Source organism: Rhinoderma darwinii, chromosome 6 (genome assembly GCF_050947455.1).
Source record: "Rhinoderma darwinii isolate aRhiDar2 chromosome 6, aRhiDar2.hap1, whole genome shotgun sequence".
In the NCBI taxonomy this organism is placed as follows: Eukaryota; Metazoa; Chordata; class Amphibia; order Anura; family Rhinodermatidae; genus Rhinoderma; species Rhinoderma darwinii.
Window position 1 is genome coordinate 135,209,996 of NC_134692.1, and position 20,008 is coordinate 135,230,003.

Below are 20,008 nucleotides of genomic sequence, written 5' to 3' on the forward strand. Positions count from 1 at the left end.
AAACAAACGTTCCTATTTACTGACACCAAGCAGAGATCTTAAAAATGGTAAAGGAATTGAAACAAAGGTATATTAGAAAGTGTCAGAACTTTATTTACATAACGCTAGAAGATATATATGTACAGACAGTAAATATATACAGCCAGTCAATTCCTAGTTTATTTTTAAAATTCATGTCATTCTAGTGGTGACCAGCAGAGGGCTCTGTACACTAACATATTCAGGAGAACTGCTGCTAGTCAAGGTCAGGATCATTTATTTGACTTTGACCCTCCATCTGTACACATTTCTCTGTCTGTACATTTTACAAGTCACAAAACAAAAAGAGAGATTTTTTTTTTCTTCCTATGTATTAAAAATAGCATGGCTGCCAGATAAACAGTCAAAGCTGTTCTCCCAAGCAATGAATGACCCCGCAGACGAGTCGGCTGACTACAGGCTGGTCACAATATAGACACAGACTGCAACGCAGGTGGTTGGATTATCACTTATAAAAAGTACAGCCGTGGTGCGATGTACACTTCTGTGTATATGGTTGATTCTGATATATAGGGTTTTTGAGTTTTTGGGAATGGGGTTGGGGGCCTTTTATTATTTTACATATATTTGGCATAAAATGAACAGTATCATATATATTATATAGCTAAAATTCAACAAAATAACATTGTGCCCATTCAAGTGAATGAGTGGCCATATAATACATGGTCATACTGAGTCCGTCAGAGTCCAAGACCCCCATAGTGGGAGGTACAAAGCAGAGGGTTCCAGAAAAATATTGCATCTATATTCTCTAATAGGGAAAAGTGGGTAACCCCTATCACTGGTGACAGGTTCTGAGTGATGTCAGCCTTGTGGAATACGATGTCACTATGCAAATGGAAAATGACATATATTAAATAAATCATCCACCCTATCCCTCTTTTGCAAATACTGTGCAAGGTTTCATAAGAATCCCTAAAGGAGAACGCTCCTCTGTCTGGACAGTCATGTGAAGAGAAGAAAAAGAGAGACTGCTGTGTTATAGGACTTCATTTCACAGAAGTTTATAAACTGTACAACAAACTGCTCTTCACATTTATGGGCGCCATTTGTAACTTGTGCCTTTTAAAAAAAAAAAAAAACTAAGTTCTGTGTTCTAAAGTGAGATCATAGGGCACAAAATGATACAAAGTGACAAAAAGGGTTCTATAGCACAGAATTCTCCTGTGTGTCACAAAGTGTTTACAATGATCATTATTTTGTGGCAGAATTTAATTACATTACAGCCGGGAAAAAGAAGAAAGGAAAAAGAAGAAAGAGAAAAAGGAAAGAAAGAAAGAAAAAGAGAAAAGGAAAGAAAGAAAAAGAGAAAAGGAAAGAAAGAAAAAGAGAAAAGGAAAGAAAGAAAGAGAAAAGGAAAGAAAGAAAGAGAAAAGTTAAGAAAGAGAAAAGAAAAAGAAAGAAAGAAAGAAAGAAAGAAAGAAAGAAAGAAAGAAAGAAAGAAAGAAAGAAAGAAAGAAAGAAAGAAAGAAAGAAAGAAAGAAAGAAAGAAAGAAAGAAAGAAAGAAAGAAAGAAAGAAAGAAAGAAAGAAAGAAAGAAAGAAAGAAAGAAAGAAAGAAAGAAAGAAAGAAAGAAAGAAAGAAAGAAAGAAAGAAAGAAAGAAAGAAAGAAAGAAAGAAAGAAAGAAAGAAAGAAAGAAAGAAAGAAAGAAAGAAAGAAAGAAAGAAAGAAAGAAAGAAAGAAAGAAAGAAAGAAAGAAAGAAAGAAAGAAAGAAAGAAAGAAAGAAAGAAAGAAAGAAAGAAAGGAAAAGAAAGGAAAAGAAAGAAAAAGAAAGAAGGGACAGCCACAGTGATATAAATGACACTCGATTGACAGGTGGACGGGAGAAGCGTCAGGGACAGCGCTGTACACGGAGGAGCTGACACACAGCAGAGTCGTCTTACTTTCACACTTCATCCCTTGGTGAATGAGGCCGTACAGCAGGGAGCCACAGTGGTCACAGAACGTCGGGCTGGAATACGTGTGGATTTTAAACTTGTGCTTACTTCTGGGATCCTGGATATAAAAGAAAGAACAATCATTGCAGGCGATAGATAATGGTCACTAAGGCCAAGATCACACACAAATTTTTTATGCAGTTTTTGGCTCAGTTTTTTTTTAGCCAAACACCGGAGAGTACACAAAAAAAAGGAGATGCGTCCGTCTTTTCTTTATACCTTTCCTTCCTTATGGATCAACTTCTGACTTTGGCTCAAACAGCCAAAAATGGCACCAAAACGGTGTGTGCGATCCTGGCCTAATGTCTTTATCATGGAGCACTGCCCCTTAAAGTCCTTGACTCGCCCTCTTTAGTCTATTCAGCCTATTCTTATTTGTATATTACCGTAAGGAGGGTGATGACGAATATGGCTGCTATTACCAGAAGGTGGATCATCCCCAGAGGGCTCGTCACCCAGCTCTCCCAAGATCCTAAATATGCCTTGTTTTGCAATAATATGGGGGGCATGTATTTTTGCACAGCAGGGTAGATTTACTATTCAGTACTCTAGGAAAGATGGATGACAACCCTCAGAGCTGCAATGGCAGTCATGTGGCTTATCACCCAACTTTCCCAGAATCAGATAGAATGATAGAAAAGGATGACTTAGACAGGTAGTGTTTTTTTTTTATCAAGAACCTTTAATTCATGCAGGAGGTGAATGATGGCGCCATTTCACTCAATAAAGGCTGCTCCAACTGTACTTGGAGAGGCAAAGGTGATCAGCGTCAAAGTCACTTTTGTGATCCAACCTCATTCCGCATCCGTCACTAAACAGTTGGCAGGAAGAGAAACGACACCAGCTGCCAGTCGCCGGGCACCACCACATGGGCACTTAACGTATCCGATTCTCAATTACACGGGAGAGGCTTCGTACAAAACTCTGTACTGGCAATTTCCCAGCCCTGTGCACATCATTCCATGACAGCAAGCACTTCATTAAAACACTCTGAAGACTCTAATTGGAAGTCATTTCAATTTCATTTTCATCTGGCAGAAGAGATGAGGTGAGGGCAGTCTTCTTATAGCAGCCCGCGAGAGATGGCGCGATGTGACACCAGGCAGTCTGGATGCCATGTCTGCCTCTTATTATACACTACAGATGCCTGCGACAAAGACCAACTTCAATGCCAGGCTGTAGAACTACAAGTCCCAAAGGGCCCTAATAGCCCTTTCCAGAAACCCTGGAGTGCCCGAGCTTACATGCACTGCATTACTAGACTATATAGAAGAGACAGGCAGACATTGCACCTAAAAATTTGTGAAAGGGGAGGACTGGCACTGAACTGTTTCCCCTGACACCATCACAGCAGCTACCTGCAGCAGTCACTAGGGGGAGCTCTCTGAATGCAGAATTAAGCAGCTCTTAGCTGTATGCATCCATATACAGTGAGCTCCCTCTAGTGGCAGACGCATGCTGTCAAAATTATATCACTTAAAGAGCTTCTCTCACTGTTATGACTATGGCCGTCCACATAATGCAAGGAATCGTAGGGTCCACCAAAGCAGGGGGGTCCCAAGCAGAAGGGGGATGAGCAGAATGCAGATAAGAATTGAACCTCCGCTATAGTTCTCCTTTCCTAACAAGGTTAAGTAACAACCAATACAGTCATGCCCAAAACTTCCAAAATTGGGTGTCATCCAGCTTTTCTAGAGCCCTGAATAGTAAATATGACAAGTTGAACGTCAGTAAAGGACCAAGAGATGTATCGCTGCCCACCTAGGAAGATTTGTCATTTAGAAGTCTGGAAACGTTGGGCGACTACCCCTGGGCGAGCTGTACAGACGGTCATACTAGTTGTCATCAAACAAGATTTAACATCGAAACCCTGACCAGAAGTGATGGGGGTTTTACTGCGCGATAAGCGTTTGCAGATGGTCTATTTTGTTGGGATGTCTTGACCCGCCAAAAGGCATCAATCTCAGACCGCCATTTATAAAACCATAAAGCGCACACTGCTGTAGTCTTCCCCAATCCATCACCAGGTTAAAAATCCCTCTGTGCCTGCAAGAGACAGATTAACAACCAGTGGCATAATGACCGCTGTAGCATCCATAGCGGCTGCTACGGGGGCCCGCGGCATGGCCCCCCCCCCCGCCCCCATGGCTGCTACAACGGTAGCGACGCCACATTCAAGTGTTTCCGTTCTTCGGACGCAGATGCTATTGAACACTATGACAGAGCAGTGAGGCTACTAGGAGCTCTACATCAGGGCAATAAACCACAACCCAACCGCGCCATTCAGAGATGCCAACAGGGGAGGGGGGGGGGGTGATTCATGGTTGTCACATGTTCTACAATTATTATCAGTAAGCACATCAGACCTCGCCTATGGACTGCGTATTGAAAAACCGCTCCTTAAAGGGACACTGAATCTAAAGTGTACTGTATCTGCACTGGCTGTGCAAGTTCATACAAACTATTGTTCCCTGTTATCAGCCATTGAAAACTAGGCTCTTTGTTACCCCTTTACGTCATAGATCTCAAGTTCAGAGAATCTCTATATGTAAGTGTGACTAAATTAGCAGATTGTCTTCCACCAATTTATAAAAGGTACCGACATTAGGTTTAGTGCTGGCCCTTTAAGAGTGACATCCTAATCCCATTTATGTGCAAGACCTTTCCATTGTTTGGTATTTGATCATATACATTGATCAGGCTGTGTTAGCATCGTGCATGTGGCGACAAAATGGCGTGGTTCTACTGCGATTTTGCGAGAGAAAATATGCAAATTTACAGCTACGTGCGAACACAGCCTGATAGATGTGATATTTATTTTTCTGTGCTGTTGGTCCTTGGAATATAATTTCCCAGATTTCCTACAAACCGAAGACAGATCCTATAGTCAGCAGGAAGTATTGATCGCCAGGAGAGAAGAGCGGTCAGAGAACGTAATCTGTGCCGCAAGCGACTCGTGACATGAACCATTTAATATATTATACGCTCGGAAGTCGCCCAGTTTTCCCCAGACGCCAGAAAGCCAAGTCAATTGTGGGGTCTGGCACATAGGTCACGGCATAAGTAGGCAGACTTGCCATTCAGGGCTCTGGGAAAGCAGAGTGACGACCCATCTAGGAGCTGATCTTCGTGATCTCCCTGCTTTCCCATAGTCAGATAAAACTTCAAAAACGGATTTATATTTTCGGTGGATTCTTTAATTCCGGCAGACAAGCCACCTACGAGCCAGAGTCCCTTTATTCCCTGACCTGCCTGTGCTCTACTTCTAACATAAGGTGAAAGACAATTTTTTTCCCGTGTGAAAATCTACCTAAACTTCATTAAAAAGGTGCAACCCCGAGATAAACGTCCCTGCGGCTTTGTATTCGTGTAACGATCGTCATAAATTAAACCAAAGCAACGGGAACTGGAGAACAAAGCAGGAATCAATGTGTGTGCGGATAGTTAATAGCAGAATATCAATGTGGCGTCTGCGGTATAAAGAACGCGGTCAGTATCGAAAGTCTGTATCGTACGAGGAGAAAAATAAATTATTTCACCCAGAGTAGAAAACAAAGTGTTGACGGGGGAACTGAATGGAGAATCAATACGGGTTGTAATAAGATACTGGAAAGAAGAGGAAACGATGCCGAGAGCCGACTGATTACATTCCCGTACGGGCAGATCGGAGAGGACTGACGATATAAACAATATATAGGGAGGCTGGGCCTAGACCTTTCTGGGTTGTCCAGGATTAGAGAAGAACAGCTGCTTTTTTTTCTAAAAACAGCGCCACACTTGTCCACAGGTTGTGTGTGATATTGCAGCTCATCTTTATCCACTCCAATGAATCCGAGCTGCAATACCAGACAACCCATGGAGAAGAAAACAGACATGTTTTTTAGAATTCTGAACCTCTATCTTTTTTAATATCTTCTTTCTATGCGGAGATATGATCACTTGAAGGTAGAGGCCCAAAGCCTGAGGCTGTACTACTGAGAGATTGAGGACTTTAGGTGCAGCGTTGTCATGGAGACCTTGCGTGGATCCAAGTCATCAAATACTACTGTGATTGAATGTCATGTGTGAATACAAGAGCGGACATACCAGTACGTAAAACCTGTGCAAACAAAGAGGCCACCTCCTAACCTTAAAATAATAGTGCTCCATATTGTCTATTATTAAGAGGCTTCATTCCCATCCAGGTCTCATGACGACTTGTTGATTCATACACCAGTCAGAGATATTCTGGTAAGCAAAGAATGAGGCCATCTTTGGTGCCCTACCCTGGCAAACAAGATATAACAAATGTCAGTCAGGCATGCTGCTCTGTGACATCATATGTGGGTTTCACTCAACTACTGCTGTGACACGCTCAAGGGAGTTTGTCTGGTAAGCTACTGTGACATCACAAGTGGCATATAAGCAGCTTTCACGTGCTAGAATGTATCAGTCGGGTAAGCTGCGGTGACATCACTAGAAGGTTACAGTCAGGGAAGCTGCTGTGACATCACTAGAAGGTTACAGTCAGGGAAGCTGCTGTGACATCACTAGAAGGTTACAGTCAGGTAAGCTGCTGTGACATCACTAGAAGGTTACAGTCAGGTAAGCTGCTGTGACATCACTAGAAGGTTACAGTCAGGGAAGCTGCTGTGACATTACTAGAAGGTTACAGTCAGGGCAGCTGCTGTGACATCACTAGAAGGTTACAGTCAGGTCAGCTGCTGTGACATCACTAGAAGGTTACAGTCCGGAAAGCTGCTGTGACATCACTAGAAGGTTACAGTCAGGGAAGCTGTTGTGACATCACTAGAAGGTTACGTCAGGGAAGCTGCTGAGACATCACTAGAAGGTTACAGTCAGGGAAGCTGCTGTGACATCACTAGAAGGTTACAGTCAGGGAAGCTGTTGTGACATCACTAGAAGGTTACAGTCAGGGAAGCTGCTGTGACATCACTAGAAGTTTACAGTCCGGAAAGCTGCTGTGACATCACTAGAAGGTTACAGTCAGGGAAGCTGCTGTGACAACACTAGAAGGTTACAGTCAGGGAAGCTGCTGTGACATCACTAGAAGGTTACAGTCAGGGAAGCTGCTGTGACAACACTAGAAGGTTACAGTCAGGTAAGCTGCTGTGACATCACAACTAGTAAGGGGCTCTACTTATCCCATGTCTCACAATAAGTGGTGGATTTGTACATCGGTGACCTATGTTTAGCACCCAGCTGTCAGAAATGCCTAGTTATGCAGTAATCCCCAACACTTAAGAAAAGCCTGGTAGATTAATTGTCCACGACTGTCTTTCCTAGACTCCGATGTAACAAAAATTAAACGGAATAAAATTAAATCTTGGCAGGAGTTCTATCTACTGATGATGTTTGGATTTTTCAGTAAATTATGACCTTTGTTCCACGGGGATACTACAAATAATGTGAACGGGAGCTGTATCTCTGCCCTGCTGCCCCCACCTTTACCTCATGAGCCACTGACATCATTGCAGAGGGAAAATTTATTTTGGAGACTATGTCGCCAGTGCCGGAGCAGCGCTGACAATTTATCACTAACGCGCGTATCACCAGGTCCGCTCTGTGCTGTGGCCATCATGTATAACATACGGCCATCTGCATTACACAAGACCGGACTCAGGATGCTGTCCATGGTGCTGCCTGCCGGGTACAGGCACAAGTGCGGATATACCCTCTGAGCTGCAATGAATAGAGACTAGCTGGAAAGATTTCACACGTCTTCTTACCGTTGTCACGTAAATAAACAAGCGTGGACAAAAAATTTAAAAGTAGTCCTGCCCGCGACAGCCAATCAGGCCGCTTTATTTCATTGCTGTATCCTGCAATTTTAGGGATCACTAAAAAGGGGCTAGATTTTGTTTTACAAAAAATAGCGCCACTCTTGTCTATAGGCCAAGTCTAGAATTGCAATTTAGTCTCATTCAAGTAGATACTGCAATACCAGACAGTCCATGGACAAGGGTGGCGCGGTTTCTGGAGATAAAAATAATCTCATACAACCCCTTTAGCAGGTTGATAGGGGCAAACACTGTTCCATTTGCCCCCTCCTTTTATTCTCCACCACCCAGACAACGAGACGCTCCTCAGGTTTCATTCATGCGCTTACATTTTAATCTCTGGCCTAGCTTCAGGTCTCCAGACAGGAGGCGACCGGAGATGAAGAGGAACGGAATTAAACAGTGTGGCACAACCTCGCACCGGAGCAACCCCTCTCCATATACTCTATTAGGGCATATAGACATCAGTATGTGGCACTACCACATAGGCCTCATGCACACTTGCGTTGCCCATTGTACGGATGCTAATGACGGATCCGTGAAGCACTGACCGCCGAACCGTTCCTATTTTTGTCAAAACGCCCACACGGTTCCGTTAAAACAACGAAGTGTGCATGGCCACGTAGAAATTAATGTGTCAGTGTGCGATCAGTTAAAAAAAAACAAAAAACAGATAGCACCCTGAAGAAAAAAACTGAAGTGGGCACGAGGCACTCATTCCTGTAAATCCCAAATAATATGGCGCATGTGCAGTCACCTCTCCTTGGACTGGTTATCCAAAACTGGCCTGTTCTAAGGATCAGCAGGGCAACAGCACTTTAAATGGATTTATACGCTACGGACTTGCTCATTTGGAACAAAAAAAAAACATTTGAAAGGGATTGTTCATCTGGTGGCCACCAGGTGTCACTGTTTCTCTATTGCCAGCAAGCGATGCTTCCGTTCAAACAAATTGCTACCTGCACGGCGGACGCCACCATTTATGGGATGAAATACTACAAAGCTGTCACTTACCGAAGGTCATGCAATTTTTTTTTTTTTAAATCCCATTTCTCCTTTTTTGCAATAGAAAGATATTTTGTTTTGCTACCAGTTACATACATAATTTTCGCAGGACTCTTTCGAACAGGGCTTTAAAAGCACCGGAATTTGGGATTCATATACACCATTCAGCCATTACATTAAAACTACCTGCCAAATATTACGTAGTTCCCCCTCATGCCGCTAAAACAGCCCTGACTCGCCGAGGCCTGGGGACTCCACAAGACCTCTCTGCAGCATCACACTGCCTCCGCCGCCGTGTCTTCTTCCCAGAATACATCCCGGTGCCATCTCTTCTCCAGGTAAGTGACGCACCCGGCCGTCCACATGATGTAAAAGAAAACGTGAATCATGGTCCAGTGTTCATGCACACATGCCCATTGACGGCACTTTCGGCGGTAGACGGGGGTCGGCGTGGGCACTCTGCGTCTACGCAGTCCTGTATGAAGCAAGCTGCGATGCGCTGCATCTTCGGACACCTTCCTATCATAGCCAGCAGGAACTTTTTCGGCAACTTGTACTACAGTAACCTCAGTGGGATCGGACCAGATGGTCTAGCCTTCATGCCCTTAGACATCAATGGGCCTGGAGCACTCATGTCCCTGTCGCCGGTTGTCCTTCCTTGGAGCACTTGTGGTAGGGACTAACCACGGTATACCAGGACATGCCGTCTTGGAGATGCGCTGGTGAATTCTGTAGATTTGCAGATACAAGGTCTCTATAATCCCTCTAAACACATCGGAGATCAGTGACGTCCTGGCAGGGACGAGCGGCGTTATCCTGCACCGCTAATCACGACGCTCAACACTTCTACAAAACTTAATTACAGACTCTCATAAACCCTTTAACAAACTGGCATTGAGCTGGGCTGTACCAGGGCACACGGTGTCTGGTCTTACGCCAATGGGCAGAGGTACGTGAGGATTTGGTAATGAGGGATCAGGACAAATATTAGTATTAGGCTTTTATACAGAGATCTATAGGGAAGAAATCAGATGTTCTGTTCATCGGTTCAGCCATTACAGAGGTGGTAGAAGAAGTTGGATCGTTTTGAAGAGTTGGGTTTCGATTGTCTGAAGGTGATGACAGGTCTAAAGAAAGGAAGAGCGTTCCAGAGGATACAGGCAGCTCAGGAGAAGTCTGACCCAAGCAGGATGAGCTTCTCATGAGACCAAAGGTATGGGAGTTGCTGTGAAGGTTTATATTAGCTCGGTTGCCACATTAGCCCTTGGGGAGCCCTACATTTTGATTGCCACTTTGGTCACATGGGGGGGGGGGGGTTCAATTGAATCCACTAGATTGCTCGGGGTGTCTTGAGTCACTATTTAAAGGGGTCCGTCTACTCACAAGGAAAAAGGCCAACGTGCATTATTTTGCATTACATTATGAATTGGCGCTTCACTATAGAAATAAATCGCCAATGTTATTCCTGTCCATTGACTGGTAATGCCAAATCCTAAAATACTCTGCGCTGTATCATCGTATCCCGGCACACTTGAGAATCATCAGAACAGACAGCAGGAGATGACATTTAAGACTGAAAATAGGCCCCTAAGCCGAAGCCGTCGAAAAAGCGAACAGTATTGTTTCACTTCTTCAAAACGCGTTTCCCATGCGGAGAAAAGAAAATCATGAGCGATTGTAACCGAGCAGTTTTCATTTTTTCCTCAAGACGTTCTATTATTTTTGCATACAGTTACAGAAGTCTAAAAATACACATCGCATAATGAAATATTTGCAAACGCACAATCCGAAGAAATCACATCACATCTGCTGGCCTTAACACCACACAAGAGAACGTAAAACAGCGGAAAAATGTAAATGCTCTATAGTACTTGTAACAAAAAAAAAAAAGAAAAAAAGAGGGACTGCACCCAATTCAGTCACCCAATACAGAGCTCCAACTCCACAGAATAAAAAGGTTAATCTTCTGGCTTCCTGCAGCCACCACTAGAGGGAGCACATGAGCTTATTGTATACTGTGTTATTATGTCGTTTAATGTATAAACCGTATGCAGTAAGCTCCTTAGCTCCCCCTAGTGGTGGCGACAGGCAGCCAGAAGATCGTTTAACTGTGTCTTTGCAGGGGTTTTGGAGCTCTATCAGAACAATGGAGCACTGGCCCCACTACAGGTATATTAAGAAATGAATCCTTACAGAATGTATGACCTGAAAACAACATGTTATTAAAAGGGGGAGATTCCATTTCAAATGACATCATTGCGGCAGATCTTGTGACATCACTAGTTTCGGCCCGGGTACACATTGTAGGATCTCAAATAATTCTGTCGCAGGCACAGGAGAAGGGCGCTGATGGGTAGAAGTATTGCCTGCAAGTATCAAACATATAAATAAAACCGACCCCGAATACGATTCTATTTGCATTAAAAACACAAGGAGCCGGAATTGCACTTGAGCGCAGCTCCGGACGTCTTATCCAGTATGGCGGCTGCATTGAGAAGAGAATCTGAAAAAAAAAATTGCATAGTCTCAAGTGCAAAGAAATTTGTACCGGTAGCAGCGCAAACAATGAATATTTCACAATCCAACGACGGAGAACGAAGGTGGGATGGAGTCCCTCTCAGCCACATTAACCCCTCGAATACCCCAGACGGAATAAAAAAAGCTTATTACTAGGAAATGTTCCAGCAGAGAAGGGGTTAAAATGTAAAGATGCAGAGCACGATGCCCAGGCATTCGCACCGCGGAATTGTACCGATCGAGTTCAGTCCTGATTGCTCGTCATAAATAGCAGAGTGGAACCGGTCAGTGAAGCAGAGTAGAGACTTCCATTTAACAAATCTTTGGATTGCATGATGTCACCAAGTTATTACAAGGCATAAAAAAACGAACTCAGCTCCGCTACATCTGTAGTGCACTTATTCACACCGTGTCGATTAAAAACCCAGCTGCATCGAAAAACACACCAAACATTGCATGTGGTTTTCGATGGTTTTAACCGACCCCAATAGAGCGGTCCATAGTGTGACTGCGCTTACAGACAAACCCCCCGCCCCCCTCTCTATGCGGATGGTGAAACGTTCTCTTACCAAATTTAGTGGCTGTCCCCGTGTTATATTTACAAATGAAAAAATCCTTAGACCAGGGCTACATGGCGACTCCGTTGCCATAAAATAAAGGACCACCATGACCATCAAGCAACCTCAATGTGTTCCTAAAAGGGAGAAAATGTCACATGACAATCGAAAGAATTGGTCGGAACTCGTTAGCGCCGCACGTTGCCTGCAATTTTACCGCAACCAAAAGTAAAAGTCCTACGTCCCATATATCAGGGATGAATGAATTCTTGCATTGCGACTGGCTGCCATGGGGAACTGGGAGAGGGAAGGTGGCAAACCCTTGATGTGACCAGGTGACCATTAGACCCATGAGCTCTAAATGTGGCTGACAAGAAGTAGTATCAGAAAGCTACTTCCGGTCTCGTAAACTGAGCCATTTCTGCTCCAATTTACAAGACTGCGCACGTTTGAGTTTTCGCTATAATTCGTCAGCCAGCACAGACGTCTATCACGGACTATGGGACGCCATTGAATAAATGCTGAACTTCAGAACAGAGTTCCTGCACAATGCTCCGGTCGCAATCAGAAATCCAGCCGCGTTGTATCGTCCCGCATTCTCTCCTCCATTTAATCCAAATTCTTCCACATCTTCAGCAATTCATTTTCTGCTTTGGAGGGATGATCCCCAGCTGTTCCCGCTCCCTTCTTATCTGCCGTCTACGCGTGCTTTGTACAATTAATTACTCGCTTTGGTTGGGGAACAAATTACAAGAGACAGCTCTGCCGCCCGCAGCTTGTGCCTCCGTCGATTAGAGCCCGTCTCCATGTCCCCATCCTACCTCGCTAAAACAAATAGACAAGCGCCGCTGTTATCACCAAAACACAGGAGAGGACCCAGAACAATTCTCATTAGATTGGACTCAATTGAAAGACAACAGCCGCGTCAGCTGCCGGATCTTCATAATCCCAGACTCCAAAGTTGCTAGATTTATTCTCATAGCCTGCTGGTAATTACACTCTGTGCAGCGATGGAACTCCCCTCCAAGACCCAGTGACCTCACTGACCCCGGGAAAATCACGAATAAAATAATGGCTCCCTCCAGAGACCTCAACGTATTGAAGAAATAACCATTTCAAGAGCCTCGACCACCATTTCCGGGTCATTTAGATGTGCTCCTGGCTGGAAGAGGGTAAATTAAAGGGGTACAGGTTTAAAAAAACGTTTGTTTTTTTTTTTCCCCAAAACAGCGCCACACCTCTCCATAGGCTGTGTGTGGTATTGCAGCTCAGCATCATTTACTTCAATACCAGACAACCCATGAATAGGTGTGGTGTGGTTTTACGGAAGATAGCAACCATGTTTTTCGGGATCTTTTACAACCCCTTTAAGATGTTCTGTAGTTTCGGATTCGATGGCACGTGTTCCAGTATTTTTCAATACTTTACGGGATGTCGTGACGGCCATATACTCCACACAGAGGTCATTGAAGCCTAGATAAAGAGATCAGTTACACCCCAATGTTACAGATCCGTATTTTATATCTACGTCATCTTGAGTGAAGTCATTGAAATAAGTCGTTTTTTCGTGATCTCGTTCCTATAACAGATTCTAGTTAGACACAAGGGAGACAACAACGTATGGAAAACTTTTCTTGCCGTTTTGGGGGGCATTCCCAGGCGTCATGAAATTTGGGACTCGAATATGGTGAAGTATGGCTACTCAGGTCCTCTAAATGCCTGTTCACACAGAGCAAAATGTACACAGATCATCCTCGATCATGAAACGGACATCTCCTACATACAAATTTGAATGCAGTCCCAGATATGAGCAGTAGACAATAGCAACCAATCAGCTTCCTGCTTTCACTTTCAAAAGGACCTCTGAAATATGAGAGCTGGAGACTGATTGGTTGTTATGGGCAACTGCTCCACTTTTCCTTTGCACCAGCTTTGATAAATCTCCACTATCTATACCCGATCACATATTGGCGCAGGAATTGCCATAAATGTCTGGCAGATGTGGGGTGCCAGCCCCTATCTCCAGAACGAGCAGGAGAGCCCAGATGTTTGCGTAACTTCCATAGAGGTAAATTAAGAAAACCCGACCCCCATTCTGGAGATAGGTGCGGGGACCCGCACCTCAGACATTAATGCTGTATCCAAAGGATAAGCCATAAATGTCTAAGGCCCTGTTCACACTGTCAAACCATGGCAAAAAGCGGCCGAAATTGCCTCCTATTCATTTCAATCGGAGGTGGAGGCGTTTTTCTTCCGCAAGCAAAAAAAAACAAAAACATGCTCGCGGGAAAAAGCAGTGACATGCTTTATCTTGAGGCGTTTTCCGCCTCAAAAACTCCATTGAAATCAATGGGAGACGGAAATGAATGCGTTTGACGCAATTTTTAACGCGTTTTTCTGCAAAGCATGCTCGCGGTTTTTCCCTCTGTCTGTTGAAGAAACAGCTAAAAAATACCTAAAAGAAAAAAAAAAAAAGGCAAAAACCATGTGTGCTGCAAAACCACCTAAAAAATAAAACCCGGAGATGATTTTTCCTGACAGAATCATCTGCCTGCAAAAAAACTCAGTGTGAACATACCCCAAGATGGGAATACTATATACTGTCACTAAAGAGGACATATCCTCAGGGAAAAAAATCAAAACAAAGAGCAATCGAGAAATTTTATTTGGGGACGTCAGGACTTTAGCAATTGCCTTACTGGAGCATGCGTGGCAATCCAGCGGGCACTCCGTAGGCACGAAGAGATGGCAAAGAAGGGCTAATGCAATTGGATGTCAGAATCCAGCGGCGGATTCACAGACCGAGCTGCATATTCCGCTGCGCCGCAGCCTTCAAAGCTCCTTAGCGCTTAAACTCTAAGAGGCTTCCCAGCTCACAGAGCACATTAAGTATGAATGGCACCAGATTTCCATCTACAAGAGAGAGTGAGGCAGCGGCGGACGCAACTACGCTGCACTGCATCACACTCCCCTGCAGGGACGGCTCTACAGGACTGCTTAGGCGGTCTGACGGATCAGCAGAGTGCGAATGAATATCTAATGTGACATGTGAATTCGGTTTTTTTATGCCGCTGCCATTATTAAATGGCGGCACCTGTGACATATTTAAGTGCGATTTTACATTACAGCACTTTATATTTCTATCAATCACTGGCCTTGGGGGGTTACTTTACATGGAGAAGCGCGTCGCAAATGACCGCCACCGTGTGGTACAAATATCTGGCGTAACGGGATGACGCAATTGCCGCAAAATAGGGATATTTTCTTTTCCAATCAGATGGCCGTTTTCATCTTCCCAAGTAATAATTCTAATCTCATTGGTCTATAAGGGTAACTCAGCAGCTCAGGTTTATTCTAGCATTCTATTCATGAACAAGGAAGCTCAGGATGAACAGCTCTATGGCATCCTCCCGGATAGGAAAGTATTGTAGCGGTCTATGCAATTGATTGAGGCGGATGAAAAGAAAAAATGTTTGGCCTACACTAGGTCTGGGCACTAGTACGGTCTTGAGATCGCAAGCGTGGATGTTTTTGGAGGTGTGGCCAGGGAGATAATGGGTGGGGCTTAGGTCTGAAAACTTTGCTGAGGCAGGTAACTCCTCCTATTAGGGAACGAAGTGATATTGTTGTCAGGGACCCGGTCAAGCGAGTCTAAAAAAAGGGACTAAAGTAAGCATACATCCCAACCGTCCCATATTTCACTAGATTGTCCCATGAATAGAACCTCAAATGGGGTGGAGCTTATGCAAATATGCGTTTCGGCTTAAAGGCCAAAGTTTCGGCTTAAAATGGGGATTCAAATGTTGGGGGGTATGTTGGGGGGGGGGGGGGGGATGAGTCTTGTTGACCACCTGTCATAGTATTACAAGATCGGTCCCTATTTGATTTTTGAGGGACGCATTAAATACGCTGTACGAGGCTTAGTACATAAAGATCATATTATCCGCCTTTCTATCCCTTCAAAGGCCCCCAAATATTCCCCTCCGCTTCCTTTTGTACCCACCAAATTTACACAATTGGGTACCAGTTAGAAGATGGTACACATGTGAAGTAGCTCAAGTGGCCCGGTCCTTTTGACTGCATGGAGCCCAGACATTACAGACTGTGGCCCTTCCCCCAATGCCACCATGATGGGGGCCCCTGAAGGGCAGCGAGTCAATATCATGTTTTCCAAAAGGCATTCAGCCTCCCATTACCACCAGTAAAACCTTCCCCGTCACTCGCCCTCTGCCTCTTTAATTTGAAGCGTTGAGATTACGCCTCCAGTTACACGCGCTTCGCCCTCTTGCTGTAATCCAAGTTGTACTTTATCGAAGGAGGGCGATCGTGTTACGTCTTCAGCGCTCCCCTGTGTCAGGCCGCTCACCACAGGTCTCCATTAAATAAATGACCTTGCAGATTCATTGCAGCAGAGATTAAAATGACAACGCTCGAGATTAAAGACTCGTCTAAAATGCTGCTTGACTAAATGTCGAGAGCCGGAGCGGCTTTACATAGGATGAGGTGCCAAGAAAGAAAAAAAAATGTTATTTTTCTAACACGAGCTTTACTAATGGCTGCCGTCATAAAAATAATAATAATCAGACTGACTTCGACCCGGTTTCCCGATCGGTATTCATTGCGGTCACGTTGCAACTTAACCACTAAATATCACCGTGAAGCAGAAAACCTATGCTGTTTACACAGCTGCAGTTGGTTTCAGTGTATCAGTACAGGCAATCTTGAGCTAAACACATCAGCAGTAAAATATTCTCTCCTGTCCTGGGGTGACAGCCCTTACCTACGCTGATACATTGTAACCAACTGCAGCTGTGTGAGCATAGGACTAGGCCTGTACATTTTTCATCCTAAATAGTTCAGCAACAATTCCCTCACCATTCGCTGAAAGCAAACAGAGATCTTGAAAGGGATGAAGAATAGTAGAACAAATTAGCTTTATTGAAAAAAATAAAATAAAAAGAGAGTCTGGAAAACCCTTTTATAACCAAGACTGCAAAAGGACTAGGGGATGCATGGCAACGACCAAGCCATGACCTGTGTCTTTAAATTGCACAACTTCCCTTTCCTCCCCCATGGAAGTCAACGGAAATGTTGAAAAGTGTTCTATAAAGTGCAGCAATACTCTAAAAACCATCTTCCATTTTATTTATAGAATTAATCTACATAAAAAATGTTGACACTTTATAAATACATTACATTACTTATCCTGTACTGATCCTGAGTTACATCCTGTATTATACTCCAGAGCTGCACTCACTATTCTGCTGGTGGAGTCACTGTGTACACACATTACTTATCCTGTACTGATCCTGAGTTACATCCTGTATTACACTCCAGAGCTGCACTCACTATTCTGCTGGTGGAGTCACTGTGTACATACATTACATTACTTATCCTGTACCGATCCTGAGTTACATCCTGTATTACACTCCAGAGCTGCACTCACTATTCTGCTGGTGGAGTCACTGTGTACATACATTACATTACTTATCCTGTACTGATCCGGAGTTATATCCTGTATTATACTCCAGAGCTGCACTCACTATTCTGCTGGTGGAGTCACTGTGTACATACATTACATTACTTATCCTGTACTGATCCTGAGTTACAGCCTGTATTATACTCCAGAGCTGCACTCACTATTCTGCTGGTGGAGTCACTGTGTACATACATTACATTACATATCCTGTACTGATCCTGCGTTACATCCTGTATTATACTCCAGAGCTGCACTCACTATTCTGCTGGTGGAGTCACTGTGTACATACATTACATTACTTATCCTGTACTGATCCTGAGTTACATCCTGTATTATACACCAGAGCTGCACTCACTATTCTGCTGGTGGAGTCACTGTGTACATACATTACATTACTTATCCTGTACCGATCCTGAGTTACATCCTGTATTACACTCCAGAGCTGCACTCACTATTCTGCTGGTGGAGTCACTGTGTACATACATTACATTACTTATCCTGTACTGATCCTGAGTTACATCCTGTATTATACTCCAGAGCTGCACTCACTATTCTGCTGGTGGAGTCACTGTGTACATACATTACATTACTTATCCTTTACTGATCCTGAGTTACAGCCAGAGACGCAACTTGAAGCTCGTGGGCTAAAAATGCAAAATCAAACCCCCCCCCCCCATAATTACCACATCATCTATAGTTCTGGTCTCATATGGAGCAGAGTGATCATAGTGGCCCCTTAAGGCTCCAGGGGCCGGGTGCAATTTCAACCTCTGAACCCCTTGTAGTTATGCCCCCAGTTACAGCCTGCATTATACTCCAGAACTGCACACACTATTCGTTTTTTTTGCTTTTTTTTCCAAAATACATCAAAACAATACAACAATTGCATCATTATATAGTAAAGATGCTATAGCAGAATGTACTTCTGGTCTTGTATACAAAGTCCAATATTATATATGCGTCCACTGAGTCATGAGATAGGCCTATTCTGTTTGTTACTTAGGATCAGTCAACAGCCTGTTGACAGACACACCCCTAACAGCTTAACGGAACTCAAATAAAGCCATGCTACACGGCTGTGCTACATGTGGCTTACATCAGTTTATACACCTCAGGCTCTTCAGCAATCGTAGGAATACAAGCTCAAGAAGGCAGGGACATTTACATCAGACCACTACCAGCTTATAATACTGTAATTCCTGTCTCTAGATCACTGTTCAAATACTATAACCCCCAGCATGCCATTATAGGGCATGCTGGAGATTGTAGTTTTGCAACAGCTGGTGAGTCCCAGGTTGGAAAGCACTGCAATATCAATCCCCAGCCAGTAGAGGGAGCAATGGTGAAGTCAACAGGGATAGAAAACAACATCAAAGGCCTCTCATCCCACTCAGATCATTGGGAAAAAAAATCAATCCTGTAAAAAAATTTAAGTGCTCGTGTTAATAAGTCGTCCAAGGAGCGGTCCCTGATGTAGGATAAGTTCGCTAAATAAAGGGGGAACCTTTAGTACTACAGCTGGAGCTGCAGGAGGGCAATGGATTGGTCCACCTTATATACAAACTGTAGTTCCCCAATCCTACCTACAGAGGGCAGCATGTGGCTTCAGCTGTCTATAGTGGAGAGGATGGGGGAGGATTTTGCACAATTTTGAGGCTTAAATCATAGATGTTCAGCTGCGTCTTAATATTGTAGGGGCCCGAGGTCATAACTGCCTACAAGACTCCATTAAGACAATACGTTATCTGTACTATGCAGTCCGAAACGTTTTACCAAGTCAAAAGCTAGAAAGACACCGAACAGATGTAGAATCGCTACCGGCATTAAATCCATAAAAATAAAAGGAAGCAGCGATATCAGAACGTATGCCAACGTGAAAATGTAACCCAATATGTGCCTACTGCTTATACTCCGCACCATCGCAGCTTTCCAAACCCCCACAACGCAAAGTGACATCATCCAGAGCCGAAAATGAATATTCATAGACTGCCAACAATCTGAATAAATTACCAAAGGCCAAATCTACATCAACAGACACCCCCCCCCCCCCATGAACTCGGTGCACAAACTTCTGCAGATACACCTTGGCTCGTAACTTGAAGCATGAATTCATCCGGTGGGATTAAAGCGTTCCTGATGACAAGTCCAGCAGCGAATAATTGTCAATGACCTTGGGTCCTCTGCATGCCGTCCATGCATCTTGTAATGAGATTTTCATGCGTTGCTCATTTGATATTGTATAATGTAGGCCTACTGTAATATAAAATAAAATGCGTTGTCCAGAATTAGAAAAACACGGCTTGCTTCTTCCAAAAACAGCACCACACTCGTCTACAGGTTGTCTATGGTATTGCCGCTTAGCACCATTGACTTTAATGGAATGGAGCTGCAATACCAGAAACAACCTATGGACCAGTGTGGCGCTGTTTTTGGAAGAAAGGCTTGTTTTTCTAATTCTGGTCAATTTCTTTAAGAACGCGAGGAGTAGCAAAGTGCTTCTGGGAACACTCCAGGTTATATGGATACGTTATGTTATAATGGATTCTGGGCCTAAGTGGGTGGAGCATGACTAAAGAAAACCAGAGAGAATCCCTGTATAACTCCGCCCACTCAAGCCCTGCCTGATCATAACACAATTTACCAGTTTTTCCTGTAGTGTTAGTTTAAAGAGACGGTCACTAGTTTAGTGATG

The 20,008-nt window shown here is 43.9% G+C and overlaps 1 protein-coding gene across 2 annotated transcripts in view; it reads right to left on the reverse strand.

Annotated features, from left to right (window-relative positions):
* PRKCB (protein kinase C beta) overlaps nucleotides 1-20,008 on the reverse strand; it is a 129,709-nt gene that overhangs the window by 51,289 nt on the left and 58,412 nt on the right. For both annotated transcript variants that reach the window (XM_075830515.1, XM_075830514.1), the window contains exon 4: nucleotides 1,925-2,036. In XM_075830515.1, the coding sequence (XP_075686630.1) occupies nucleotides 1,925-2,036 (112 nt within the window). The remainder of the gene's footprint in view (nucleotides 1-1,924; nucleotides 2,037-20,008) is intronic.